This window comes from Lycium barbarum, chromosome 6, assembly GCF_019175385.1.
Source record: "Lycium barbarum isolate Lr01 chromosome 6, ASM1917538v2, whole genome shotgun sequence".
Lineage (NCBI taxonomy): Eukaryota > Viridiplantae > Streptophyta > Magnoliopsida > Solanales > Solanaceae > Lycium > Lycium barbarum.
The window spans coordinates 39,254,339-39,278,847 of NC_083342.1; the positions used below are offsets into that span (position 1 = coordinate 39,254,339).

The following is a 24,509-nucleotide window of genomic DNA, read 5'->3' on the forward strand; positions in this document are numbered from 1 at the left end:
AGATAAGCCATAAAATCTTAGGATTTGGAAAATCACGATGACGCCACTTCCGCCAGCTTATTCTATTAGACATAATTTGGCTGCAGAAGATGTTAATCAAATTACCTTTCACAAGATAGCATTAGAAGAATAAGACACACAGGCATTTCAAAGTTTGACAAAGTAAACTCGTTCAATGCCATTGTTGGAATAGTTAATGCACCAAAGTTTCACAAAATAGGAGGCACAACATCCTTCATTACATGGTCGGTCATCCGTGAATAGTAATCTGTAAAAGGATGTTGAAGAATGAAGAAACTGTCAATGCCTAGGGAATCTCATAAAGTCACATGAGCCTAAAAATTCAGTGGCCAACACAATTATTCAGAGCATTATCAAAAGCATCTGAATACAAGTGTTAAAATAGGAATAGGAATAGGATTTATTTATAGTATCCTATATGGAAAAGGATTGGGATGTAGTGTCTATAAATAGGGCTCAATGTAATAATGTAGATACCCAATTCAATAATATTTTTCCCATAATTTCTCACATGGTATCAAAGCATTGGTGAGAAACATTTGGAAAATACCATCACAGTCCCGTGCATCAAACTGTTTTGCGTCATTTCTCTTCCGGTGAGTGTTGTAGACAATCCGACACCACCACAACGTAGATCAGGTCCAGGCGAACAAACCCCAAAAATCTCCGTCAGAAAACCATCCACGCGCGGTCACGCGCTTGTCAGAGAACTGACACCGGCGGTGCGCCAGTCACACGCTCCGGCGCGTGAGCTGTCTCCGGCCACTTTTTTTCTAGAACTTTTTTGTTCCAGTTGAGTCGCCCATTAAATCCGCACAAACCCGAACAAGTGTTTTCTGATTCCGGTAATTTTTAGTTTTCCGACAAGATTCTTCAGGCTAGCCAGGGTGCGGGAGAGAAGGGCGCGCGATGTGGATCAAGTGAAGTGCATTAAAGATGAGCATGGAAAAGTATTGGTAGAGGAGACTCTCATTAAACAGAGATGAAAGTCATATTTTCACAAACTCTTGAATGAAGAAGGGGAGAGAGACATCGTGTTGGGAGATTTGGAGCATACAGGGAGGCGTCACGATTTTGGGTATTGCAGGAGTATTAAGGTCGAGGAGGTTAAGGGTGTTGTTCGTAGGATGCGCAGGGGAAGAGCGACCGGACCTGACGAGATCCCTGGGGAATTTTGGAAGAGCGCGAGCTCGGCAGGTTTGGAGTGGCTGACTAGGTTGTTTAATGTCATCTTTAAGACGGCAACGATACCCGAAGAATGGAGGTCGAGCATAATGATCCCTCTATACAAAAACAAGGGGGATGTCCAGAGTTGCGAAAACTATAGAGGTATCAAGCTACTAAGCCATACTATGAAAGTGTGGGAAAGAGTGGTGGAGATGAGGGTGAGGAGAGGCGGTTCTATTTCAGAGAACCAGTTCGGATTTATGCCGGGACGCTCAACTACAGAAGCCATTCATCTTGTGAGGAGACTGGTGGAGCAGTATAGGGAGAGGAAGAGGGACTTGCATATGGTATTCATCGACCTAGAAAAGGCTTACGATAAAGTTCCAAGAGAAATCCTATGGAGATGTTTGGAGGCTAAAGGTGTACCTGTAGCATACATTAGGGTGATCAAGGACATGTATGAGGAAGCCAAAACTAGAGTAAGGACAGTAGGAGGGGACTCAGAGCACTTCCCAGTTGTGATGGGGTTGCATCAAGGATCAGCTCTTAGTCCGTTTTTATTTGCCTTGGTGATGGATAGATTGACGCGACAAATTCAAGGTGAAGTGCCATGGTGTATGCTTTTCGCGGACGACATAGTCCTGATCGATGAGACTCGTAGCGGAGTTAACGCTAAGCTAGAGGATTGGAGACATACCTTGGAGTCTAAAGGATTTAAGCTGAGTAGGACCAAGACAGAGTACTTAGAGTGTAAGTTCAGTGAGACACCCCAGGAGGTTGGCGTGGAAGTTAGGCTTGGTGCTCAGGCCATCCAAAAGAAAAGTAGTTTCAAGTACCTTGGGTCTATCATGCAAGACAACGGGGAGATTGACGATGATGTCATACATTGTATTGGGGTAGGGTGGATGAAATGGAGGCTAGCTTCAGGAGTGCTATGTGACAAGAAGGTGCCACCACAACTGAAGGGCAAGTTCTACAGAGTGGTGGTTAGACCGGCTATGTTGTATGGGGCGGAGTGTTGGCCAGTTAAGATCTCTCACGTTCAAAAGATGAATGTTGCCGAGATGAGAATGTTGAGATGGATGTGTGGGCATACTAGGAGCGACAGGATTAGAAATGAGGCTATTCGGGATAAGGTGGGAGTGGCCTCGGTGGAAGACAAGATGCGGGAAATGCGACTGAGATGGTTTGGACATGTGAAGAGGAGAGACATAGATGCCCCAGTGCGGAGGTGTGAGAGGTTAGCCATGGATGGTTTCAGAAGAGGTAGGGGTAGGCCAAAGAAATATTGGGGAGAGGTGATTAGACAGGACGTGACGCAGTTACAGCTTACCGAGGACATGACCTTAGATAGGAAGGTGTGGAGGACCCACATTAGGGTAGAAGGCTAGTATATAAGTCTCGTTATCTTTCCTTATTAGTAGGCGCATTAGCGCATTATAATTTCTTGTGCTCTGATTTATGTTATTATTCGCTACTTTCTGTACTTTGATTACTCTATTTTATTTGTGCCGCTTTCATTATTTGCATTTCCATATCGCTTTGAATTCTTTGATTATCCTGTTTTACTGTGTCGCTTGCATTATTTCATTACAATATCGCTTTGAATCTTTTAACTTTATCTGACTCCCTTTTTTATGCTTCTATTGAGCCGAGGGTCTCTCGGAAACAGCCATCCTACCTTGGTAGGAGTAAGGTCTGCGTACATTCTACCCTCCCCAGACCCCAAGATGTGGGATTTCACTGGGTTGTTGTTGTTGTTGTTGTATTCTTCTAGCAGCTTCTGGATTTTTGTTTTTGTAGCATCAGCCGCATGATTTTGTCCTTTTTTGGTTAGTCAGTCTTTCTTGAAGTTTTTTAGTCATGTCTCTCGGATTTGATATTCTTAACTCTAAAAACACGGCAATTGGAACTTCAAGCCCTATGATTACTTCTGAACCGTTCATGGGAAGTTTAAACTATTTAGCTTGGCTTCCTCGGTTGAATTGTGATGCAAGGGTCAAGGTGTTCAAGATCACTTACGCAAAAGGCTGTTGTGGTTGATGAAAAGGCAAAGGCTAGTGAGACATATGAAAAGACCAAAGCATAAAGGGAGAACGTTGACGCTCAATTATGTAGTCTCCTATGGCGATCTATTGATCCCAAGTTGATGCCCTTTTTTCGTTGCTTCCAAACATGTTATCCAGTTTGGGAAAAGGCTCGTGCTTTATACACTAATGATCCCAAGTTGATGCCCTTTTTTCGTTACTTCCAGACATGTTATCTAGTTTGGGAAAAGGCTCGCGCTTTATACACTAATGATCCCAAGTTGATGCCCTTTTTTCGTTACTTCCAGACATGTTATCTAGTTTGGGAAAAGGCTCGCGCTTTATACACTAATGACATATCTCGATTTTATGATGTAATATCTCAGATGACCAACTTAAAGAAACAAGAATCAGATGTCTATTTAATTGGGGCAGGTAAAGGCGGTATGGAAGAATTTGAGCAGTTGATGCCAATCACTATGAATGTTGAAAAACAACCGGAGCAAAGATAGATGTTGTTTCTAGTTCTTACACTTGATTCGGTGCGCGATCAGGTTTTTTGGCTAGTCCTACGGTTCCTACAATTGATGAACTATTCTCTTATTTGCTTCGCCTTCCTGCGCCTCCTAATCACACGGTGGTCTCATCACCAACCGTTGACTCCTCTGTTCTAGCATCTCAAACCATATATAATCGAACATCTCAGCCTATGGATAATCGACGAGGAGGAGGTCGTTTTGGAAGATCTCGAACTAAGTGTAGTTATTGTCATAAGTTTGGACACACTCGTGACGTCTACCCTGCTCTACATGGTCAACCGCCCGATAATGCTCATGTTGCTCAGACTGACACTACAGGAAATCAAAGGCTTTTATCTGAAGAGAAATTTAATGACTTTGTTCAGTATCAAGCAAGCAGAAAGTAGCCACGGGTTCTCAACCTAATACTTCTGTTGCTGGTAATTCTTTTGCTTGTGTTTCACAGTCTAGTACACTTGGATCGTAGGTCGTAGACTCAGGCGATTCTAATCATATTTCTAGTAACAAATCACTTTTGTCAAATATTGTTTACTCAGAGTCTCTTCCTCCAGTTACTTTAGCTAATCGGATCCAAACTAAACCAAAAGGAGTTGGACAAGCTAATCCCCTATCTTCTGTCACTCTAAACTTTGTTCTTTATGTCCTTGGTTGTCTTTTAAATCTTGCATCTGAACGTGCCCTAAATTGTGCCATAATACTTCGTGATGATTCTTTTGTTATGCGAGACCGCAGTACGAGACAAATGATTGGCGCAGGGCATGAATCACAAGGCCTCTACTATCTTACCTCTCCTAATTCCTCCATAGCATGCCCTGTTACAGATCCACCATAGCATGCCCTAAGAGTCATTCAGAGTCTGTTTTTTCATTAGTTCATTCTGATATTTGGGGTCCAAGTAGTGTAAGTTCAACCTTAGGATTTTGTTATTTTGTTAGCTTCATTGATGATTATTCGAGATGTGCTTGGATTTTCTTAATGAAAGATCGTTCTGAGTTATTTTCTATATTCAAGAGTTTGTGTTGAAATACAAAATCAATTTAGTGTTTCTATTCGTACTTTTCGTAGTGATAATGGCGTAGAATACTTATCCTCCCAGTTTCAGCAGTTTCTGACTCACCAAGGAATTATTCATCAGAGGTCTTGTCCATACAGCCCTCAGCAAAATGAGGTAGCAGAAAGGAAGATTAGACATCTCATTGAGACTGCTGGCACTCTTCTCATTGAATCTCATGTTCTGCAGTGTTTTTGGGGTGATGCAGTACTCACGTCTTGCTATTTAATTAATCGAATGCCCTCATCTTCCATTCAGAATTAGATTCCATATTCCATAGTGTTTCCCAGTCACCTTTATACTCTCTCGCCCTTGGTGTCTTTGAAAGCACATGTTTTGTTCATAACTTAGCCCCAGGGAAAGATAAATTAGCCCCTCATGCTCTCAAATGTGTCTTTCTTGGTTATTCTCAAGTTCAGTGGTATCGTTGTCACTCACCTGATCTTCATCGATACCTTATGTCAGCTAATGTCACATTTTTTGAGTCTCAACCTTACTTTATATCTTCTTCTACTCATCCTGACATATCTAAGGTCTTACCTATACAGACTTTTAAGGAATCGACGATTACGTCTACATCTCCATCCACAATGCCACCAGTCATACTGTTACCGTCTTTTGAGGAATCTAGAGTAACTTCTACGTCTCCATCCACAGTGCCACCACTTCTGACTCATCTTCATCGACCGCGTCCAACATCAGGCCTAGATGATTCATGTCATGCACCGGACCCTGCACCTACTGCGAAGTTGTCTCCTCCTGATCAACCAATTGCACTTTGAAAAGATATACGGTCCACTCTTAATACTAGCCCCCAATATACCCTTTTAAGTTACCATCATCTGTCATCACCCCATTATGCCTTTGTATCATCTTTGTCCTTTCTCATCCACGATGGCAACATGCTATGATTGATGAGATGTCTGCTTTACATGCAAATGGTACCTAGGAGCTTGTTCCTCTTCTGTCAGGTAAATCTACTGTTGGATATCGATGGGTCTATGCGGTCAAAGTTGGTCCTGATGGCCAAGTTGATCGGCTTAAGGCTCGCCTTGTTGCCAAGGGGTATACTCAAATATTTGGGCTTGATTACAGTGATACTTTTTCTCCTGTGGCTAAAATAGCATACATCCGCTTTTTCTATCCATGCCTGATGTCCGCCATTGGCCACTTTATCAGTTGGACATTAAGAATGCTTTCCTCCATGGTGACCTTGAGAAGGAAGTTTATATGGAGCAACCACCTAGTTTTGTTGCTCGGAGGGAGTCTAATCTAGTGTGTCAATTGCGTTAGTCACTTTATGGTCTGAAACGGTCTCCTCGAGCCTGAGTTTGAAAGTTCAACACAATAATTCAGGAGTTTAGCATGACTCGTAGTGAAGCTAATCACTCTGTGTTTTATCGGCATTCCGCTCCAAATCTGTGCATTTATTTGGTGGTTTATGTTGAGATATCGTTATTACCGGCAATTATCAGGATGGTTTCGTTAATTAAAGCATCATTTCTTTTAGCATTTCCAGACTAAAGACCTTGGCAGACTGAAATATTTTCTAGGCATTGATGTTGCTCAGTCCAGATCAGGTATTGTTATTTCACAACACAAGTATGCTTTAGATAATCTTGAGATCAGGTAAGTCAGTTTATTGACTCTCCCTATGATAGTAATTGGGATGCAGTTGTCCGTATTCTGCGATATATAAAGTTAGCTCCACGCAAAGGACTACTGTTCGAGGATCGAGGCCATGAGCAGATCGTTGGATATACAGACATTGATTGGGCAGGATTACCTTCCGATAGACGTTCTACATCCGGATACTGTGTTTTACTAGGAGGTAATTTGGTGTCCTGGAAGAGTAAGTAACAAGTTACTCGATCTAGCGCAGAATCAGAATATCGAGCAATGGTTGTAGCAACTTGTGAGCTAGTTTGGACAAAGCAGTTGCTTAGAAAACTGAAATTTGGAGAAACCAGTCAGATGGAGCTTGTGTGTTATAACAAAGCGGCCATTCATATCGCATCAAATCCAGCATTTCATGAGAGGACTAAGCACATTGAGATTGAATGTCACTTTGTCAGAATAAAGACACTCTCCAAAGATATTGTTATAAAATTTGTGAAGTCGAGTGATCAGCTTGCAGATATTTTCACCAAGTCCCTCACTGGTCCTCGTATTAGTTACATCTGCAACAAGCTCAGTACATATGACTTGTATGCACCAGCTTGAGGGGAAGAGTTAGAATAGGAATAGGATTTGTATATAGTATCCTACATAGAAAAGGACTGGGATGTAGTGTCTATAAATAGCGCTCAATGTAATAATGTAGATACACAATTCAATTGTTGACATGGTATCAGAGCAAGGCCCATCCTGATTTTCATTTCCCGACGTTAAGTCCCTATATTTAAAAGTGCCCATGCTCCATATGTCCAGCCCTGGGCGGGGGCGAGGGGGGTCATGAGTCCCACATCAGTACTAAAAAGGATGGGTGGTCTCTTTATATGGCTTGAGCAGTCCTCACCTCTTCAGCTAGCTTTTGGGATTGAGTTAGGCCCAAGAACCATATCTTTACACCTTCAATAACTCTTATGTCACATAAGAAAGCAATACAAGACGTATCATTTGCACAAGGCTGAATCACATGGACTTTATTACCGTAGCCTTGCTAAATCATCGACAGCTTGTTCTTCGTTCACACCACCTATTACTGATTCACCTGATCAATAATATAGACGATTGGGATATCCTAGTTTATGAAAGCTTCAAAAAATGGTATCTGATTTGTCTGACTTGTCTATTTTAGAATATGAGTCCGTCATGGTAATTGATCATCTTCTATTTTTTTCTTTGTTAATTCAGATATTTGAGGTCCTAGTCAGTTCAGTTCTATTTTGAAATTCCCCTTCTTTGTCAATTTCATTCATGATCATTCAAGGTGCACTTGGATATTCTTGATAAAAGATTCAATCTGAATTGTTTCCATTTTTCATAACTTCCATGTTGAAATCCAAACCAATTTGGGGTTCCTATCCGCACTTTTCATAGTGAGATAATGCACCAGCACATCTATCTTCTCCATTTAGCAGTTCATGAACTCTTACGAGATCATTCCATGTATGTCCCCGTACCTCTCAACAAAATGGGATAGCTGAGAGGAAGAATGGCATCTCATTAAAACAGCTCATACCCTACACATAAAATTTCATGTTCCCTTACATTTTTGGAAGATGCAGTTCTAACATTCTGTCACCTTGCTAATCATGTCTTCCTCAAACATTATTTCGAGATATGCATATGTATTATTATTGTTTTTAGTCAATAGCGCATACCACATGCTGATAGCAACATGTAGAAAATAATGGGAGATGCAATTGGCTAATGTCAGCATTCCTTTTTACCCTTTTTTGCAACTTCATGATATACGTAATCCACAACACATTGATTCCTACGCTGAAAAAAGCATTATGATCTCAAAAACACTCTGAACGTCAGTATAGCTTAGTTGGTCCCTGTTTTAGAAAGAGATTCACCAACAAAAAGATCAGGTGCCAGTTCATGATTACAAAGGTACCTGCATCACTTTCTCAACTAAATTAGAAGTAGCAGGTAATTCTACTCCAATCGGTGTTTAACCATAGCAGAAAAGAGAAACATATACAACTGCCAAAGGATTTCAATTTTATCTATGGGGAAAGAATCAAAAACGATGATTCTGTTCATACCAAAAGTACAGGATGTCCGTAAGATATGCAGACATGCAACAGCTAGTCCAATACAAAGGGAAAAGAATTTTCTCTGCACCCTATTATTTCAGAAAATAAGTCCAGCCTAGAGAATAAATATATGAGTTCACCGTATCAAAAAAGAAAAAAGAAAGAAGTATACGTATGAGTTCATGTGTTGTATAAGAGCAAGGAAAACTTTCCAGAAGCCTACTTACATATTCCAAATCCCCACTATGGTGGAGCAGGTAGTCATATCGACCACCTACTGCAAGCAATGTTCCTTCCATTAGTGATCCAGGATGGTCATCTTTTCTTAAATATATCTACATAAATAAAACATTGCAATGAGTAGACGAGATATAAGTAGGTCAGAGATTCTTTTAGGTTTTTTGGAGGGTTTCATACATATAGATAACGCTTCAAGAAAGTTTGGTATTCATAGAATTGCTATAACGTATTTGCACATTGCAGCCATTATGTCAGAAGTACAAGTATCTGGATAATTACAAGAGGCTTTATCAAAGGTAGGAAAATGTTGATTGTGTTAATTAATTAGCATGATTTTACTTTTTCTTTTCCTACCACAATTTTAGGAATGGAATATTTCCTTTTATTGTTGATTGTCTTTCCTTAATTAGTTAGGATTCACTTGTATAAATAACTCTTCTCATGGGATGTAAAGACATAATGAAATATAAAGAAGCCTTTTCTTTTTCCTCAAATTCTACATGGTATTAGAGTCATTGTTGCCTTTTGAGATGAGTTATCACCCTTTGCAGCATTAGGGTTCCAATTATATCAAAGAGGTCGAGTTTTATCTCCCTCCTAGTGGTTGTCCGCGACTCAGACTCTTTCCAGTCAGTTATTTAAAAAGTTAACACCACCACCGGGTTCCTCAACCTCCGGAGACCAAACCAGCAAGTCGAACCGGCAGGTTCCACGTCACGCGCCTCCTAAAGTTTCGGCGCCGGCGACACATCAAACCGATGCGCCGGCAACTCGTCAAACCTACGCGCCAGCGCATCAAGACTTTTTCGGCCATCTTCCGAAGCAGATCTTGGTTCCTTAGGAGTCTTCCAATTATTCCGAGCCTACTACCAAGTTTCAAATTTTTCCAATCACCGAAACTAGGATTCCAACCAGGCAGACCTGGTTCTCCAACGAGACTGATCTTCAAACAGAGATTCAATACAAGAAGAATACTGGGATAAGTCAGAACAGAAAAGACGACGCTTAACTTGTAAGACATTACATCTCCAATACGCCCCTGGAGTGCGGGCTTGTTTCTTTTTTCATGAGTCAAGCATGTGTAAATTCTTTAATAATGGGTGGCGGTGCGACTCGAACCTAGGACTTCAGCCTACTCTAATACCATATAATTCATGTAGCTCTCACACTCCTTCCAATTGTTCTAGATGGTTCTTTTATTGTTCACTCCTCTCTTTCACTCCCTTCAGGCTTCACCAATTTGTAACCTCAAATTTCATCAGTTTATCTCAGTGATGGACTGGTGGTCATCTTTATTGGTAACCATTATTTTCTGAGTATGTGTTGGTCTCCTATTTTTTTGGGTATCTGTTAATTTTTCTGCTTTGGGTTGTTTCTTGCCAGATCCTTCGGCGTTCTTTTTTTTTTTTTTCAAGTGGTTCTTCGATTAAATGAGGCTTTCGTAGTAGCAGCTAACAACTGGAATATCTGGGTTCCGACTTCTCTGTTATCATCTCTCTATGCTTCTCAGGTATTCAATTCTTAATCATTGTTACCTAATGCCATTATATATTCCTCCAATAGTTTCTCGAAAATGTTTTATGACAGGCTTTTTCTATGAGGTACAATGATAAGCTAAGGGATCAGAATAATGGTGAGAAGCTGGTGCACGGAATCGTTTGAAATTCCAACCAAAAAAACAGCAAGTTTTCCCCCAAGGTTCAAGTGCCTAAATTCATAGTAAAAGCATATTCTTTTCCTATTTAAAGGTATTTCTTCGTTTTTCCTTTGTTCATCTCACTATTTTTGTTTCATCAATAGAATTTCGTTAACATGTCTTGTCTAGATCTTCAAGTAAGTAGATGACGAATTGAAACTATAAATTTAAGGGACATTTCTGGAGTCATTCTCCAGTTAATCTATTATTGCATTCTTTTACAGACATAACTCTACAGGAGCAGTTAAAATTTTATGTAATGAATTTATGAAGAATTCTACTTCATGACATTATTAGCGTCCTACCCTTCTGCCTTACCGGAAGGACTAATAGAGAGCTATCCATGACGATGTCACAATAAAAAATTCTGATGTTATTTAGTTTATGGAGATTATAGGACCAATAGGAAATGAAAAAAGTGGGAGAAGGATATTTATCAGATTTTGTGGCTGAACATCAATTAATGAGTAACTGGTAAGAGTTCTAAAATTCTTGAAACCAAAAGTTAGGGGTTGTTACAATTTCTTGAATTTAGTTGTTATTTGGCTTTGTTATCCATTACACGATAACCACTAAAAGCAAGCTCTGAATATAGTTGTGATACCATCCTAATGGTTTAACTGCAAGCGCCTCTAAAAGGTTGCAAGTCAATTGGACCGAGAAAGGAGAAAGTATGTAAAAAAGCTTATTCTAACTAATTTTTGAACGATTCAATTTTTGTTTCTTTCATCTACATTCTCGATTTGGTCAATTAGTTGTATTCAGTTAATACGTATTTCCTAAAGTTAATGTGTTAAGATCGAGATGTAACACAGATATTTTGCATGCCCACAGGGAGAAAATGTATGAAATCGAGGAGAATCTAGAACACCGTACAAACATTGGTCCTAACCGGGAAAGAAAAAGTAAGAAAAGGGTCCATCAAAGAAGGAACATAAAACAACTATGCCAACGTGATGCAGACTAGCTAGCTGGACATTAATTACGTATCGACCAATACCGAATATCTATTGTAGGTTTTAATACAACTTTTAAGTTGGTTGCCGTCCCTCTCCTGGCTCCATACAGATATGGGTGTATGTGCGTGCTTATAGGACAGAGCTTATATGCATATGTTTGTGTGTTTATGCTTGACTCATTGGCTATGCTACATCAATAGATTTCCATTGTTTTAATCTTTGGTGTTACTTTATTCTGCCTCTTTACTTACAGGAAACTAATAGACCTGCTCTAAGGTTGCAATTGTTGCGATCTGTACAAATGTTTCCTATAGTAATAGCGTGATCTGTTATTTACTTTCGAGTATAGAGATCTGTTTTTCTTTGAACATAACATATATGAAAGCCGTATTCAAGCTTTTAAAGTAACTTCCCGTTGGTTCTAACGAAATATGTGTTAAACTTGTGTAACAGGTTCTTATCTTATAATGATATTAGCTGTTCTTTATTAGTTCTTCATTTGTTTCTCTTTTTTTTTTTTCTTTCTTTCTATTTTTGTTTTAATTTCCAAATTTCTTTGTAAGGTCCTATGGAGATGCTTGGAGGCTAAAGGTGTACCTGTGGTGTACATTAGAGCGATAAAGGACATGTATGATGGAGCCAAGACCAGGGTAAGGACGGTAGGAGGAGACTCGGAGCACTTCCCTGTTCTGATGGGGTTGCATCAGGGATCAGCTCTTAGCCCGTTTCTATTCGCCTTGGTGATGGATGAATTGACGCGACAAATACAAGGTGAGGTGCCTCGGTGTATGTTGTTCGCGGATGACATAGTCTTGATTGACGAGACTCGTAGCGGAGTTAACGCTAAGCTGGGGGGCTGGAGACAAACGTTGGAGTCTAAAGGATTTAAATTAAGTAGGACTACGGTAGAATACTTGGAGGGCATGTTCAATGGCGTACCGCATGAGGTTGACGAGGAACTGAGGCTTGGTACCCAGGCCATCCAAAAGAAAGGAAGTTTCAAGTATCTTGGGTCTATTATATAGGGAGATGGGGCTATCGACGATGATGTTTCACATCGTATTGGTGCAGGGTGGATGAAATGGAGGCTCGCTTCCGGGGTGCTGTGTGACAAGAAAGTGCCACCAAAACTTAAAGGCAATTTCTACAAAGTGGTGGTTAGACCGACTTTATCGGGGCGGAGTGTTGACCAGTCAAGAACTCTCACGTTCAGAAGAGGAAAGTCGCGGAAATGCAAATGCTGCGATGGATGTGTGGGCACACTAGGAGGGATAGAATTAGGAATGAAGATATCCGGGACAAGGTGGGAGTGGCATCGGTGGAGAACAAGATGCGGGAAGTGAGGCTAAGATGGTTTGGGCATGTGAAGAGGAGAGACACAGATGCTCCAGTGCGGAGGTCTGAGAGGTTGACTTTGGACGGTTTCAGGAGAGGTAGAGGGAGGCCGAAGAAGTATTGGGGAGAGGTGATTAGACGGGACATGGTGCAGTTTCAGCTTACCGAGGACATGACCTTAGATAGGAAGTTATGGAGGACTCAGATTAGGATAGAAGGCTAGGTTGCTTATCCTTTCAACCTAGTAGTTGTAGTTTTGCTCATTTGTTTATTGCCATTTGATTTCTGCTTATATTTGTTGGGCCTTGTACTTCGATTATCTTATATATCTATGGTAGCTAATGCTCCTTTCTTTCCAGACTGTTCTATCATGACTTTCTCGTTTTTGTTATTCCTCGTTTTCATATTGTTTTTGATATGCTTGTCCCTATCTGACTTTTTGTCTTGTTTTCTCTCTTGAGCCAAGGGTCTTTCAGAAACAGCCTCCCTACCTTTCAAGGTGGGGGTAAGGTCTGCGTACACTCTACCCTCCCCAGATCCCATATTGTGGGATTCTACTGGGCATGCTGTTGTTGTTGTTCCAAATTTCTTTGTAGGTATTAATATTCAATATTAAACAGCTTGTAGGTACTCTAATCGAGCTTTCAAAGGACAAGGGATGAATCTCAATCACTAAATTAAACAATTTCAATTTTGCCTATGGAAGCTTAGTCATTGTAGTTGTGGATGCAGGATTATATGAGGTAAACGTTCATTCCTTATATCTGTTTACATAGACCTTTTACGCACTTTACCAAGACGTTGTCGCTTCCAAATATGAATTTAAATCAAAGCTCTAAAATATTTTCATCGCGTTTCTCCCTTGCCACTTCACTTCCCTCCTTTTTTTGGGGGGTGCCATGTTTCAAGAAGGAAGTCTTGAGGCTTGACTCAGATTGGGTAGTAGAAGTCATTTGAGGCAGCATGTGAATCACATTACCCAAAGGAATAACATATTGTGCCCAAAATCACTCTTCTGTTTCCCTTTGTTTTGGAATGCGCTTTTCTTTACTTCTAAAAAAGGGGGCTTATCCTATTTCTTGGAGTGTGAATGGTTATCGTCTCTTTCAGCTTTTTACGTGATCAAGACTGCTCTCTTTTCACTTTATTATTTGTCTTCTAAGTTATCTGTAAGATAAACAACATATTTCGTTTATGATGTCTTCACTTCATCCTCTCCTGATAAGTCTATAACATATTCTCTCACGTGAAAATTTAGAAAATTATTCCAAAAGACCCTTAGTTACATTAAAATATGATTGCATGTCGTCTCAATGATGATTAATCTTAGATGTAATACTCTAAACGATTGCTCACAGGTAGTAGTTATATGAAATTGAGTTTACACGTTGCTTTATTTGTATTTGTCTTCAAGGTTGTAAAATATAAATTATTAGTTTCACTTTACAAAGTGTCACTCCATAATGGAAAGCTGATAATGAGTGGAAGAGGTTTTTAGCCAGTGTTGGACCCTGTTCGAAGTATTAGATTGTGTGCTTAACTTGTAATCTTTAGCTATGAATCTTTTTATAGTTATTCCAACTTTCATCAAATGAATATACACATGAGATGCATTTTATAAAATATTGTTTTACAGGATCTATGTAGAAAAAATCATTAAACATTTGGTTTAATTGTTGATGAGTTTGATTGACTGATAACTTCCCATAGGCAAAATATGAGATGCATATGAATGTACAGTCTATGATTCGGTACCTTAATCTTGAAAAGTTCTCAAAAATGAAATAGTGCAGTTCTGCCGTTATGGAATTTAGATCTATAAATGAGTTATTGTAGTAAAGCTGAAGTCCATAATTCTCTGTTTGTCTGGAAGTCTAAAATTTAACTAATATCTTCTCAGCGAAGGAACTATTACAACTGTTGATGTGATTATGACTTTATCTTCGAATGAATCTGTCATCAAACATTACCATGTTATAAACTGGAAAGATTTTGTAACTGCGAGACATGAAGAATATAATATGCAACTATTTGAATGTGAATATGTTCAAGACATTGAAAGAATCTGATGATCTTTTCTGAAGCCTACTATACTTCATACTTGATAAAATTTCATTGGCATAAATATGCTGTCATTTCATTGGGTAGGATGATGAAGAAGCTGACAACGCGAGGACTTGGAGCTCTTGCAAATATCTACACTCTTGACATAGATGATGATGGAACAAATTAGGTACCATTTCCGGTTCATAAATTGTCTATGTCGTGCGAGCTGTCCTTTGCAGATTCCAAACTCAATTCTCCATGTCGCATGTATTAGAATTCACAAGAATGATACAAACATCTAGAGTACAAAAGATAGTTGCAAGGAAGATGCCACAATCCCTCAAGCTTCCCGAGCTTGAGGAACAAAAACCTTTTCACTAATGAGTTTGCCCGGTCTCTACCTTGTAAGATCATGTATGTCTCTTAGGAAGTTCAACATTTGTACATTTTTCTGTGTCTGACAAACAAGTGCTGCCTTTTTGCAGAGAGTTGAAAAACATAAGTTTTAGTGTCATATTTGGAGGATCAATGTTTTGGTAGATGCCTTACTATACTTATCCGGTGTTCCTTGCGCAGGAATAGTCATGTTGAGTTCAAAAGAAGACTCTTGAGTGATTAGTTCAGTGTATATTCTTTTGTCCAAAACTCTTATGCCCCTTAGTTGTCTGAAGTCAACTTTGTAAATTATATTGCAGGTCACAGAGAGAAAGTTCAAGTCTTTCAGTCCTGAAAGAATTCCATCACATGTATTTGAGATTTCAAAAGGAAGATGGCTTGAAACGCGTGGAACTTACTTGCATTAACGTTAGAAGATGCCTCTGCTAGTGGTGCACGACGACTACAAATTAAGAAATTTTGAAGCAAACACAACTTAAGGTTCTACAGCTTCCAAGATGGAGGAGAAAAAAGAAAGAAATAGCCTGTGGTAGTTCAATTCTCGAATTACAACCGAATTTTTAATGGGCACTACTGGCGTCATTTTGTTTTGGATATATAAGATGTGTTTATAACCTAAGAAAGCATTCTCCAGTGTATACTTAAGTACTTATTCTCCATACTTATCAATATAGCTGCGAATATTTATAATTGCGTATCTTCAGGCATGTACGTCAGAACTACAAGTATTTATACAATTGCAAGAGCCTTTATCAAAGGTACGAAAATATCCTACATATCTCACCTATGATTTAGCTAAGATAAGGCAATAGAATATATTTACAATATTCTTGCGATATTCTGTAACACACGTATTAATAATTTTTTAGTAATTCCTTGGAAAGGAAGTTATAGAGATCTACCATGTATTTTCAAAGATATACAAGGTATCTAATGAAACTGCCTGTATAACTGTTGGATATCGGTAAGCCTCTAGATGTTGCAGTTTGCTTAACCAATTAATAGTATATCTACATGGACATAGCATCAAATGTCCAGATTTGATTGATCCAAACATTTATAAATGTATCTCCAATATTCTTATTTGATAAATCTGATTGAAAAGAATCATTAGAATCATTCATAGATGTATCTCAATTATTCTATTTGATATATCTGGTTGTACAAGAAAGTCATTCGGCTCTTACAGAGCAGTTGAAGAAAGCAATGCCGACATTAGATAGGCACGTGGCTACTGTTTTAGACTTACAGCTTAATTAATAAGAAGTCAAACCAAATGGGTCTAACCAGGCCCAGAAGAAAGTAGAGGAAAGGGGTTAATCGGGCGCTGTAATACGAAAAAGGTGGATGAAAATTATTATTCAAAGCACCTAAAATCAAATGGGTATAATAAAGGGAAAGGGGCGCTGGGCCAAAATAGAAAGGATTCGGAATTCGGACCAAAATCAGATCTGGGGGGAAAAAGGCCCAGTTAATCCCCACACTTATAAATCAGAGCCTCACAATACAGCAACTACAAAGGCTTCGACTCCTAGCAGAGTCTTGAGCAGACTTCAGAAGCTGGAGACAAGGCAGATGACAAAGCTGAACAGAGACTACTCCCTCTATCCATTCCAAGATCAATTGAAGATCCTTTCCCATCTATGATCAGCGACACAGAATCAGAATTCTTGTCGCATGCATTAAGTGAGCAGCTCGCCCTTCCATGGCATGATTCGGACGACCAGATGACACATAATCCTTCTGGCAGTGAAAGCTTGTGCTGGGGAAAGCATGCAAGGATTTTGGAGTCAATGTGAATGAGTTTGAGCACGAAATCCTGGACATGGTAATAAGAATGGAGCAAAGGCGACAACTCCAAAACCAGATGAAGAAACAGAATTCAATTGAAGGAGGAAAAAACAAAAATCAAAATAGAAGGGAGAAGGAGAAGCTAAGAGGCTGGTGTGTTTGGTGAATTATGAAGGGGGGACAAAGAAGGTCAGGGGAAAGAAATACCAGTTATTCTCTAGATGAAAGTTAAAATCATTAGCTGGAATATTAGGGGCTTGAATGATAGTCGAGAAAAAACTACAGTCAAGTCTCTAATAAAAAAATGGAACCCAGATGTTTTGTGCCTGCAGGAGAACAAGATAGGAGAATGGAAACAAATTTGGGGCAACAGGTGGGCTAGTTAGGCAGAACTCAAGGCCAATGGCACTAGGAGTGGAATTATAATACTATGGGACAAGAAGCATTGGGACTGCATTGAGATATAGCAGGGGTCTCACTCAATATCATGTATGTTGGAGAACACCACACAGAATTTTAGATGGGGTTCACTGGGGTTTATCGACCTCACACAAGTTTGGAAAGAGATGAGTTGCGGCATGAATTGGGGACTATCAGAGGATTATGGGCAGATCGATGGGTGATAGGACATGACTTCAACATATGTAGATTTTGGGTATCTTTTGTTGAGAACCATATTTTGATGTAGGTTCTCTTCTTTTGGTATATGGCTTGTATCCGGAGTTTTCCTAATTGTTAATAAAATTATTTAACTTATCAAAAAAAAAAAAAAAAAAAGTGGCCTTGGGTGATACTATCAATGGAACATGGAGGACTGGGTATAAAAGACTTAGCACTACACAAAAAGAACATGCTTATGAAATGGCATTGGAGATGCAACATGGAGAACCCAGGGCAACGGAAATCAGTGATTATAGTAATATGGGGAAAAGGGGAAACGGTGCTCCAGAAAGAGCAACACATCTCATGACACAGGTCCTTGGAAACACATTTCTAAAGTCTGGAAAGAATTCTATCTTAACTCCAAACTCAAGCTAGGGAATGGATCACACATTTCATTTTGGAAAAACAATGGTTGGAATCAGTGGTTGAAAGAGGAATTTTTAATATATCAACACTGGCAAGCAACCAAGAATCCAAGGTAGAAGCAAAACTGGAAGAACAACTCTTGGAACCCACAACTCAGAATAAATATTCAAGACTGGGAGATGAATAAGTTATTGGAACTGCTTTCAGAGTTAGCTGGGGCTGTTGTCAATCCACAGGCAGAGGAGAAGTTACTTTGGGGTGATTCAGATAAGGGGAGTTTTCACTGTGAAGAAATGTTATTCTCATCTACGCTCCAACAAGGAGTTGGTAGATAGTTGACCTTGGAGGTTTATCTGGAGAACTAAATTACCTACTAAAGTGATATGCTTTAGCTGGGTAGCATTGTATGAAGCTGTCTCAGTCAAGATACTCTTAGGAGGAGAAATTCAGACAGTCAACAGGTGTTGCATGTATCAAACACAGTCAGAAAGTGTTACACACCTCCTACTACATTGTTCAGTTGCCGCAGATATGTAGCACATGTTCTTCTTTATTTTTGGTCTAGCCTGGGTCATGCCATGCAGTATCAAGGAAGCATATGGCAGCTGGAGTTCATGGAGAGTTGGTAAATCCATCAAAAGCTTAGTTATTGGTGTCTGCTTCTATTTTTTGGAAGCATCTGGAATGAGAGGAATCGTAGGTGTTTTGATGGGAATCCAACTCCAGTTCATGTTCTGAAAGCCAAGTGCTTGCTTAATTTATTTAGCTGGCACAGCCACACTCCTGTACCTAGTTGTGAAGCGTTTTGGGATGTATCAGACTTGATTATAGACTAGCCTTTGTACATGAGCAGACACATTTTCCTCTCCTGTAATCTTTTGTTGCATCTTCTTGATGCTTTTGAATTAATCTACTCTTACTTCATCATAAAAAAAATAAAAAATAAAAAGTTCAGTTCACTGAGTCAAAACAAAGAACTAGCATACTGCAGCATTAACTATTGCGCTCATATATGCAATTATGGATTTCGCCTTTCCCGGAGTCCCAACTGATCTCACGTTTAACTATAGTCCTACATATGTTGAAAGATGAAAGTCCAAAAGACAGTCAGCCTTATCAGCCTAACACCAACAACACCCCCCCCCCCCCCCCACCACCACCCCAAACAAACAAAAGAAAATAACTATAAAGGCCAGAGACTATTCCTCTTCTGTGGGAACATATAAGCGTGACTCATAAAATGCTACCACTCTCTGTGGGCAAAGATAAGCGTGACTGATACAATGCTACCAACGATGTTGCTTAAAACCAGTCCCTAGATAAAAATTACTATCACTTCTTCAGTATTCACTTAGAAATTCCTGATATAAATAGCATGGCCCAATGTCCACATCCTCGTTTTTTACCTAGAAAAATACCGGCACAACATGTAGAATCAAACACAAATCTCCGTACACTGTAGTCAGTCCGGTTAAAAGTAGCCATCCTTACCCTGTTTTCCTCTTTTCTAGTTGCGGATTAGGGTTTGAGCATTTAACTTAATAAACTAAAGATGACTGGACAACAGAAAGTTCCCAGAAACAAAGAAGGGACAGGTACCTGGAAAAACAAGTTCCTGTGGTAACTCTCAGTTGGTGGCATAAGGGCATCTATATAGACACGTTGATCAAGTCTCCAAACTCGTAAGTAGTTAAAAAGATCCGACAAATCTTCAAGTGCCTTGCGTGTGGCTTTATCTGCATTAGTTAACCCAAAAATAAGTCTCCTTATGCAACTAATAGAAGTGGTAAACATGGCAATGAACGGTTATGTACCAGGAGGAAGAGCTCCCCTTAATCGGGGAAGAGCCTGGTCTGCAACTCCACAGAACCTCAACCCCACTGTTTGTAATCTATTTACAGCAGTTTCTGCAAGATTAAGCTCCTGAAAACACAAAGATGGGGAACCAATTTTTCTAATCAAAGATCCAAATAGTATGTAAAAATTCCTGGGGAACTTCTCGTTCACCAGAGAATAAAGTTCATGTAACATCAAAAAGGAGCCTACACACTGAAACACAGCTTCTCAAAATTGCTTCAACGTCATACTGAAATAACTAAACTGAAGGGAATTTCTTTCGCAATGACTACAGCACAAACAATACATTTTCCTTTTTAAGGTTCTGAGATCTGATACATGGGTTGTCCAACATTGTTGGTTTCGGGCCATTTTTGATAACATATCACTATTATTGATGTCGTGGACAAACCTCGATAAAAAGAGGTATACAAAAATTAGAGGTCCTATAGAAAAAATATAGTTCTCTACAAATGACAACCAATTATCAACAGTAATACGGACCGCATAGGAGCTCCAAAATTCACCAATATCACCAGACAAACCAGTGTTTTAAAAGGCAGTCTTGGGACTCGCCTCGGGGCGGGGCACCGGCAAAATGCCTCAAGGCTTATGTGTGGGGCTTAGTTATGTGAGGCTTACGCCTAAAGCGCCCGACCGTACGCCTTAAACACACCTGACGCCCAATACTCAGGGCTCGCCTAACAATTCTTACACTAATTATGTGTCAAATTCCTTAGCTAACACTGTTGACCCTCATAAATCGTTAACAAATGAATGATGCTTAATAGCTTTTTCATCTATACAAATAAGAAGATTGAGAGTAACTCAAATAACAAGTTGTAGTATTGCATATTTACTATTTCAGAACACCGTGAGGGTGAATTCACTTAAACATTTCCTTTTTAAATACGTAGCGAATTTAACATCTTCAGTTGTCATTGGTCTTCATGTTTTTGTCCTATGTCTCAAAATTATCATATTTTATTAATTTTCCAATTTGAAAGTAATTTTATTTTTATTCATTAAGATGTGATGTTTTAATTATAATAAAGATAAAATTTATTGATTTTTTTAGAGAGGTAAATTGCATTGTGTGATAGTAATATATTGTAAGAAATTGCAATTCTTTTATTGTTTGAATGTTAAGATGTTTAAGTTGATTTGCATCTCATAATAGCTTTTCTATCATTGTATTATTTATACTTGTAAAATCATGTTAGAAGTTTGTTTTCTATGAGTTTCCTCAATCATGTTTTAAATTTTTTAAACTATTAATGTCTTTCTTATAATTTTTTTATTATCAGTACTACTCCCTCAGTCCCAAAAAGATTGTCTTAGTTTGACTTGGCACAGAGTTTAAGAAATAAAGGAAGACTTTTGAAATGTGTGGTCCAAAACAAGCCTTAGATATTTGTGTGACTGTAAATCATCTCATAAACTTAAATTGTTTCTAAATATAGAAAGGGGCCAATCTTTTTCGGACAGACTAAAAAAGAAAGGAAGACAATCTTTTTGGGACGGAGGGAGTATTTTACTACATTATAAATTAAAAATTTAAAGATCCATGGGACTTACGCCCCGCCTCACACCCCCGCCTTTTGAAACACTGAGACAAACCTCTCAATACAAAATTAATTATTTTTTATCCCCTCAAGCTCTCCTAAAGTCCTATAGAACATGGTGTCAGGTATTATACTAGTATAAGCGTTTCAAGGGTATCATGTTGCGCTTTAAGGAAAACTTTGCAAAAGAGACCTAATATTTAGGTAATTCAATAAATAAGTCATCTATATTTAGAGTCAGTAAAAGAAGCCACGAGTCACCTTTCTGCGGGTTTACCTTTACACTACATAGAAATCTCTGGATAGCAGCTAGAACCCTCACCATATCTTTGAAGATTCAACAGCTTAATAATGTAGAACATCATTATTGTGTGTGGGGGGGGCTTTTTTTTTTTTTTTTGGGGGGGGGGGGGGGGGGGGGGATAGTTTAGAAAATAATATAAGATAATCTAAGGATGCAGTGTAATTTTTTTGGAATATATTTACTTAAATAACACTTTACTTGATGAATAATACCTTATGAATTGATCGATCTCTCTCTGTATATCTGTCTTATTCTTCGATATCATTTCTCCATTTCTCTATTCTTCTTTTTTTTTTATGACAAGGGAACCCGCAGCCGCTACCCTTTGGGTACTTATGTTTGTTGCGTCTTGAGGGTTCATTATATCTACTTAATATTTGCAGGCTGATTCTTTCTTAGGGCCAAGCACCTAAAAATATGTTGAGAGTAGGTGGGCAAAAGACAGACCCAAGGTCTTTATCTACTATAAACCATGTTACATTATATATTTCCACTTTGTTTGAGACTTTGAGTTGCCACTTGCCACAAAGGTAAGAGCTTTATATATTTAATAAGATCTTTAACAGATTTTTAGGATTAGACCATAGTGGTGGAAACCTGCGAATTCATAGGGATCAAACAATTGTTCATAGAACTGAAACTTAGAGAGATCAGATGGAACTTGTGTGTAATAATCAAATTGCACTTCATATTACACCAAATCTGGCATCACATGAAGGTCCACGCTCAAAAAAATTGATTATTATTGAGAACTTGATTGCCATTTTTCTCATAAAAAAAAATGTCGTGAAACATTATCAAAAAATTCATAAAGTCATATAATCATCTCATACATATATTCACCAAGTCACTTATTAGTCCTTCAACTATCTATATATGCAGCAAGTTCGGTAAATACAATTCATATGCATGTGTGTCACTATTTTTAGCTCGTTGAATACAGCAGTGTAGGGCGCATGCGGCCCAGAACGTCTAACGACGTAGCATACTATGGGTACATTACAATATAAACCCCCAAATAGCTTGAAGGAATAATCAAACTAATTCACTAATTCTTTCTCCATGTATCTCACTTCTCACAAAAAGTAATGCCTAAAGCAACAAGAGTTCCAGCATCTTATAAAAATGCAATGTTCTATGACAAAATTAATCACTTGCAAATTCACATTAAGAAACTTAACTCAGACCTGTCGAAGTTGTCGCCTGATGACCACCCATTTCGTCTTTCTTTCAGAAGATTGAGGGCGCAAAGAACCCAAAAGGGAAAGAAGCTTCAAATATGGGAAAAAGAGATCAACGCATGCTCCAGCGTGAGTTTAGAGACACAATAAGCTAGGTCACTTGACATGGCACTTCGATTCAATACCTCTGCTACTTTTTGTCTGTGTTCTGGTCTGATTCCCGCCCAAGCCCAAATTGCATCCAAAAGATCAGCATGATTCAAACGAGTATCACATGATTCAGGATGAAAGTAATGAAGGATAATGTCCATCGTGGCCTGTGATTAAAGGAAACTAAGTAAAATGCAGGATGTACTTGAACTCCAAAGCTTAGCTAGAATGAAGTGCAAGACAAGGGAAGATCAGGGAAAGTAAAGGATTTGGATGATAAAGCATTAATCCATCAAGTGACTCAACATAGCAATATCAACCATGAAAATGCAGGAAAGATCTTTACGGAGTATCTCTGATTAGGATTGGGATTTTTGTCATCAGAGAAAACGAATCTTCTGAGGCTTCGGAAATGAGTAGCGAAAAATTGGTCATGTTTCACAAAATTGAGACTAACAGCACAGATGCTAATATGAGTGTCTTACCTTAATTATCTCTGCTTCAGTTAGAGCTGTTTTCCCTCCAATAATATCAAAATCCCCCTACAGGTAAGTTAATAACAATTATAAAATTTATGAACTAAAATACCAGCATTTCTCTATTCAGTCGAAGGAAACTACTGAATGAAGTTAGAACCTGCAGATATCGGTTGGGGGGCGAATGACCGATCGCTCGCCTGTATACGTATGCTATTTCGTAGCGTTTAAAGAATGATCTCTGAGGATAATATTTAAAATATGTAAGTAGATGCTTAACTTTAACCACAAAATATATTCTAAATTTCCATTATTCTTTTCAAATCTGAATTTCCAATATGGCCTCGTTGATAGAAACTAAAAAGAAGTTTCATATCAGAAAGATGCACTCCCTCCATCAGAAACTGAGATTGTTTTACTTGGCACAGGTATGACGATAAGAGTTGAAGATGTGTACCTCTTAAAGTTAACCAAGGGAACATGTGGGGCATATTAATAACTTTCACTTGTTTATAGAATAACTAGAGAAATAATTGTGTACGTGTAAAATCAGGTGTGATGCAGCTTTATTGGACAAGATAACATAGCCAAAAACTTTTCTTTTATCAGGATGTAGATATTAGTGAGACGACTCATAAGGGCATCCAATGAAACTAGACTAGTTTCATCGGCAGCGAACATGGTTGAGAGCTCAAAAAAGAAACTTGTCTTTGATTTGTAAAGAATTACTTAAAACAAGGTCTGCAAAGACTTTTATTGAACACTTTACAAGCCTGTTTTGTCAAAAACTGTGAGTTGTAGCTTTTTGCATTTTATCTTCTTCTTTGTCATCAAATATTTTATTTTAATGTTTTTCCATTAAAATTCATTCATTCAAATTTATATACTTTTATATTTTCCTTGTATATAATACAAGATGATTGCCATTGTTGAATTGTGTGACCATCTCAACTAAAAACTTAAGCTGTTAGAGAGAGAGAGAGACTTTTT

At 38.7% G+C, this 24,509-nt stretch overlaps 1 protein-coding gene across 7 annotated transcripts in view; it reads right to left on the minus strand.

Annotated features, from left to right (window-relative positions):
- The window catches only part of LOC132643742 (eIF-2-alpha kinase GCN2), a 66,315-nt gene that overhangs the window by 3,387 nt on the left and 38,419 nt on the right, over positions 1-24,509 (minus strand). For 5 of the 7 annotated variants that reach the window (XM_060360272.1, XM_060360271.1, XM_060360275.1 and 2 more), the window contains 7 exons: positions 23,680-23,760; positions 23,529-23,585; positions 23,079-23,210; positions 22,900-22,983; positions 19,822-19,930; positions 19,607-19,743; positions 8,743-8,850 (listed from right to left, as the gene is read on the minus strand). In XM_060360272.1, the coding sequence (XP_060216255.1) occupies positions 8,743-8,850; positions 19,607-19,743; positions 19,822-19,930; positions 22,900-22,983; positions 23,079-23,210; positions 23,529-23,585; positions 23,680-23,760 (708 nt within the window). Of the gene's footprint in view, positions 1-105; positions 269-8,742; positions 8,851-19,606; positions 19,744-19,821; positions 19,931-22,899; positions 22,984-23,078; positions 23,211-23,528; positions 23,586-23,679; positions 23,761-24,509 lie in introns of all 7 variants that reach the window. The other 2 variants (XR_009583751.1, XM_060360273.1) reach the window with 2 other exon arrangements.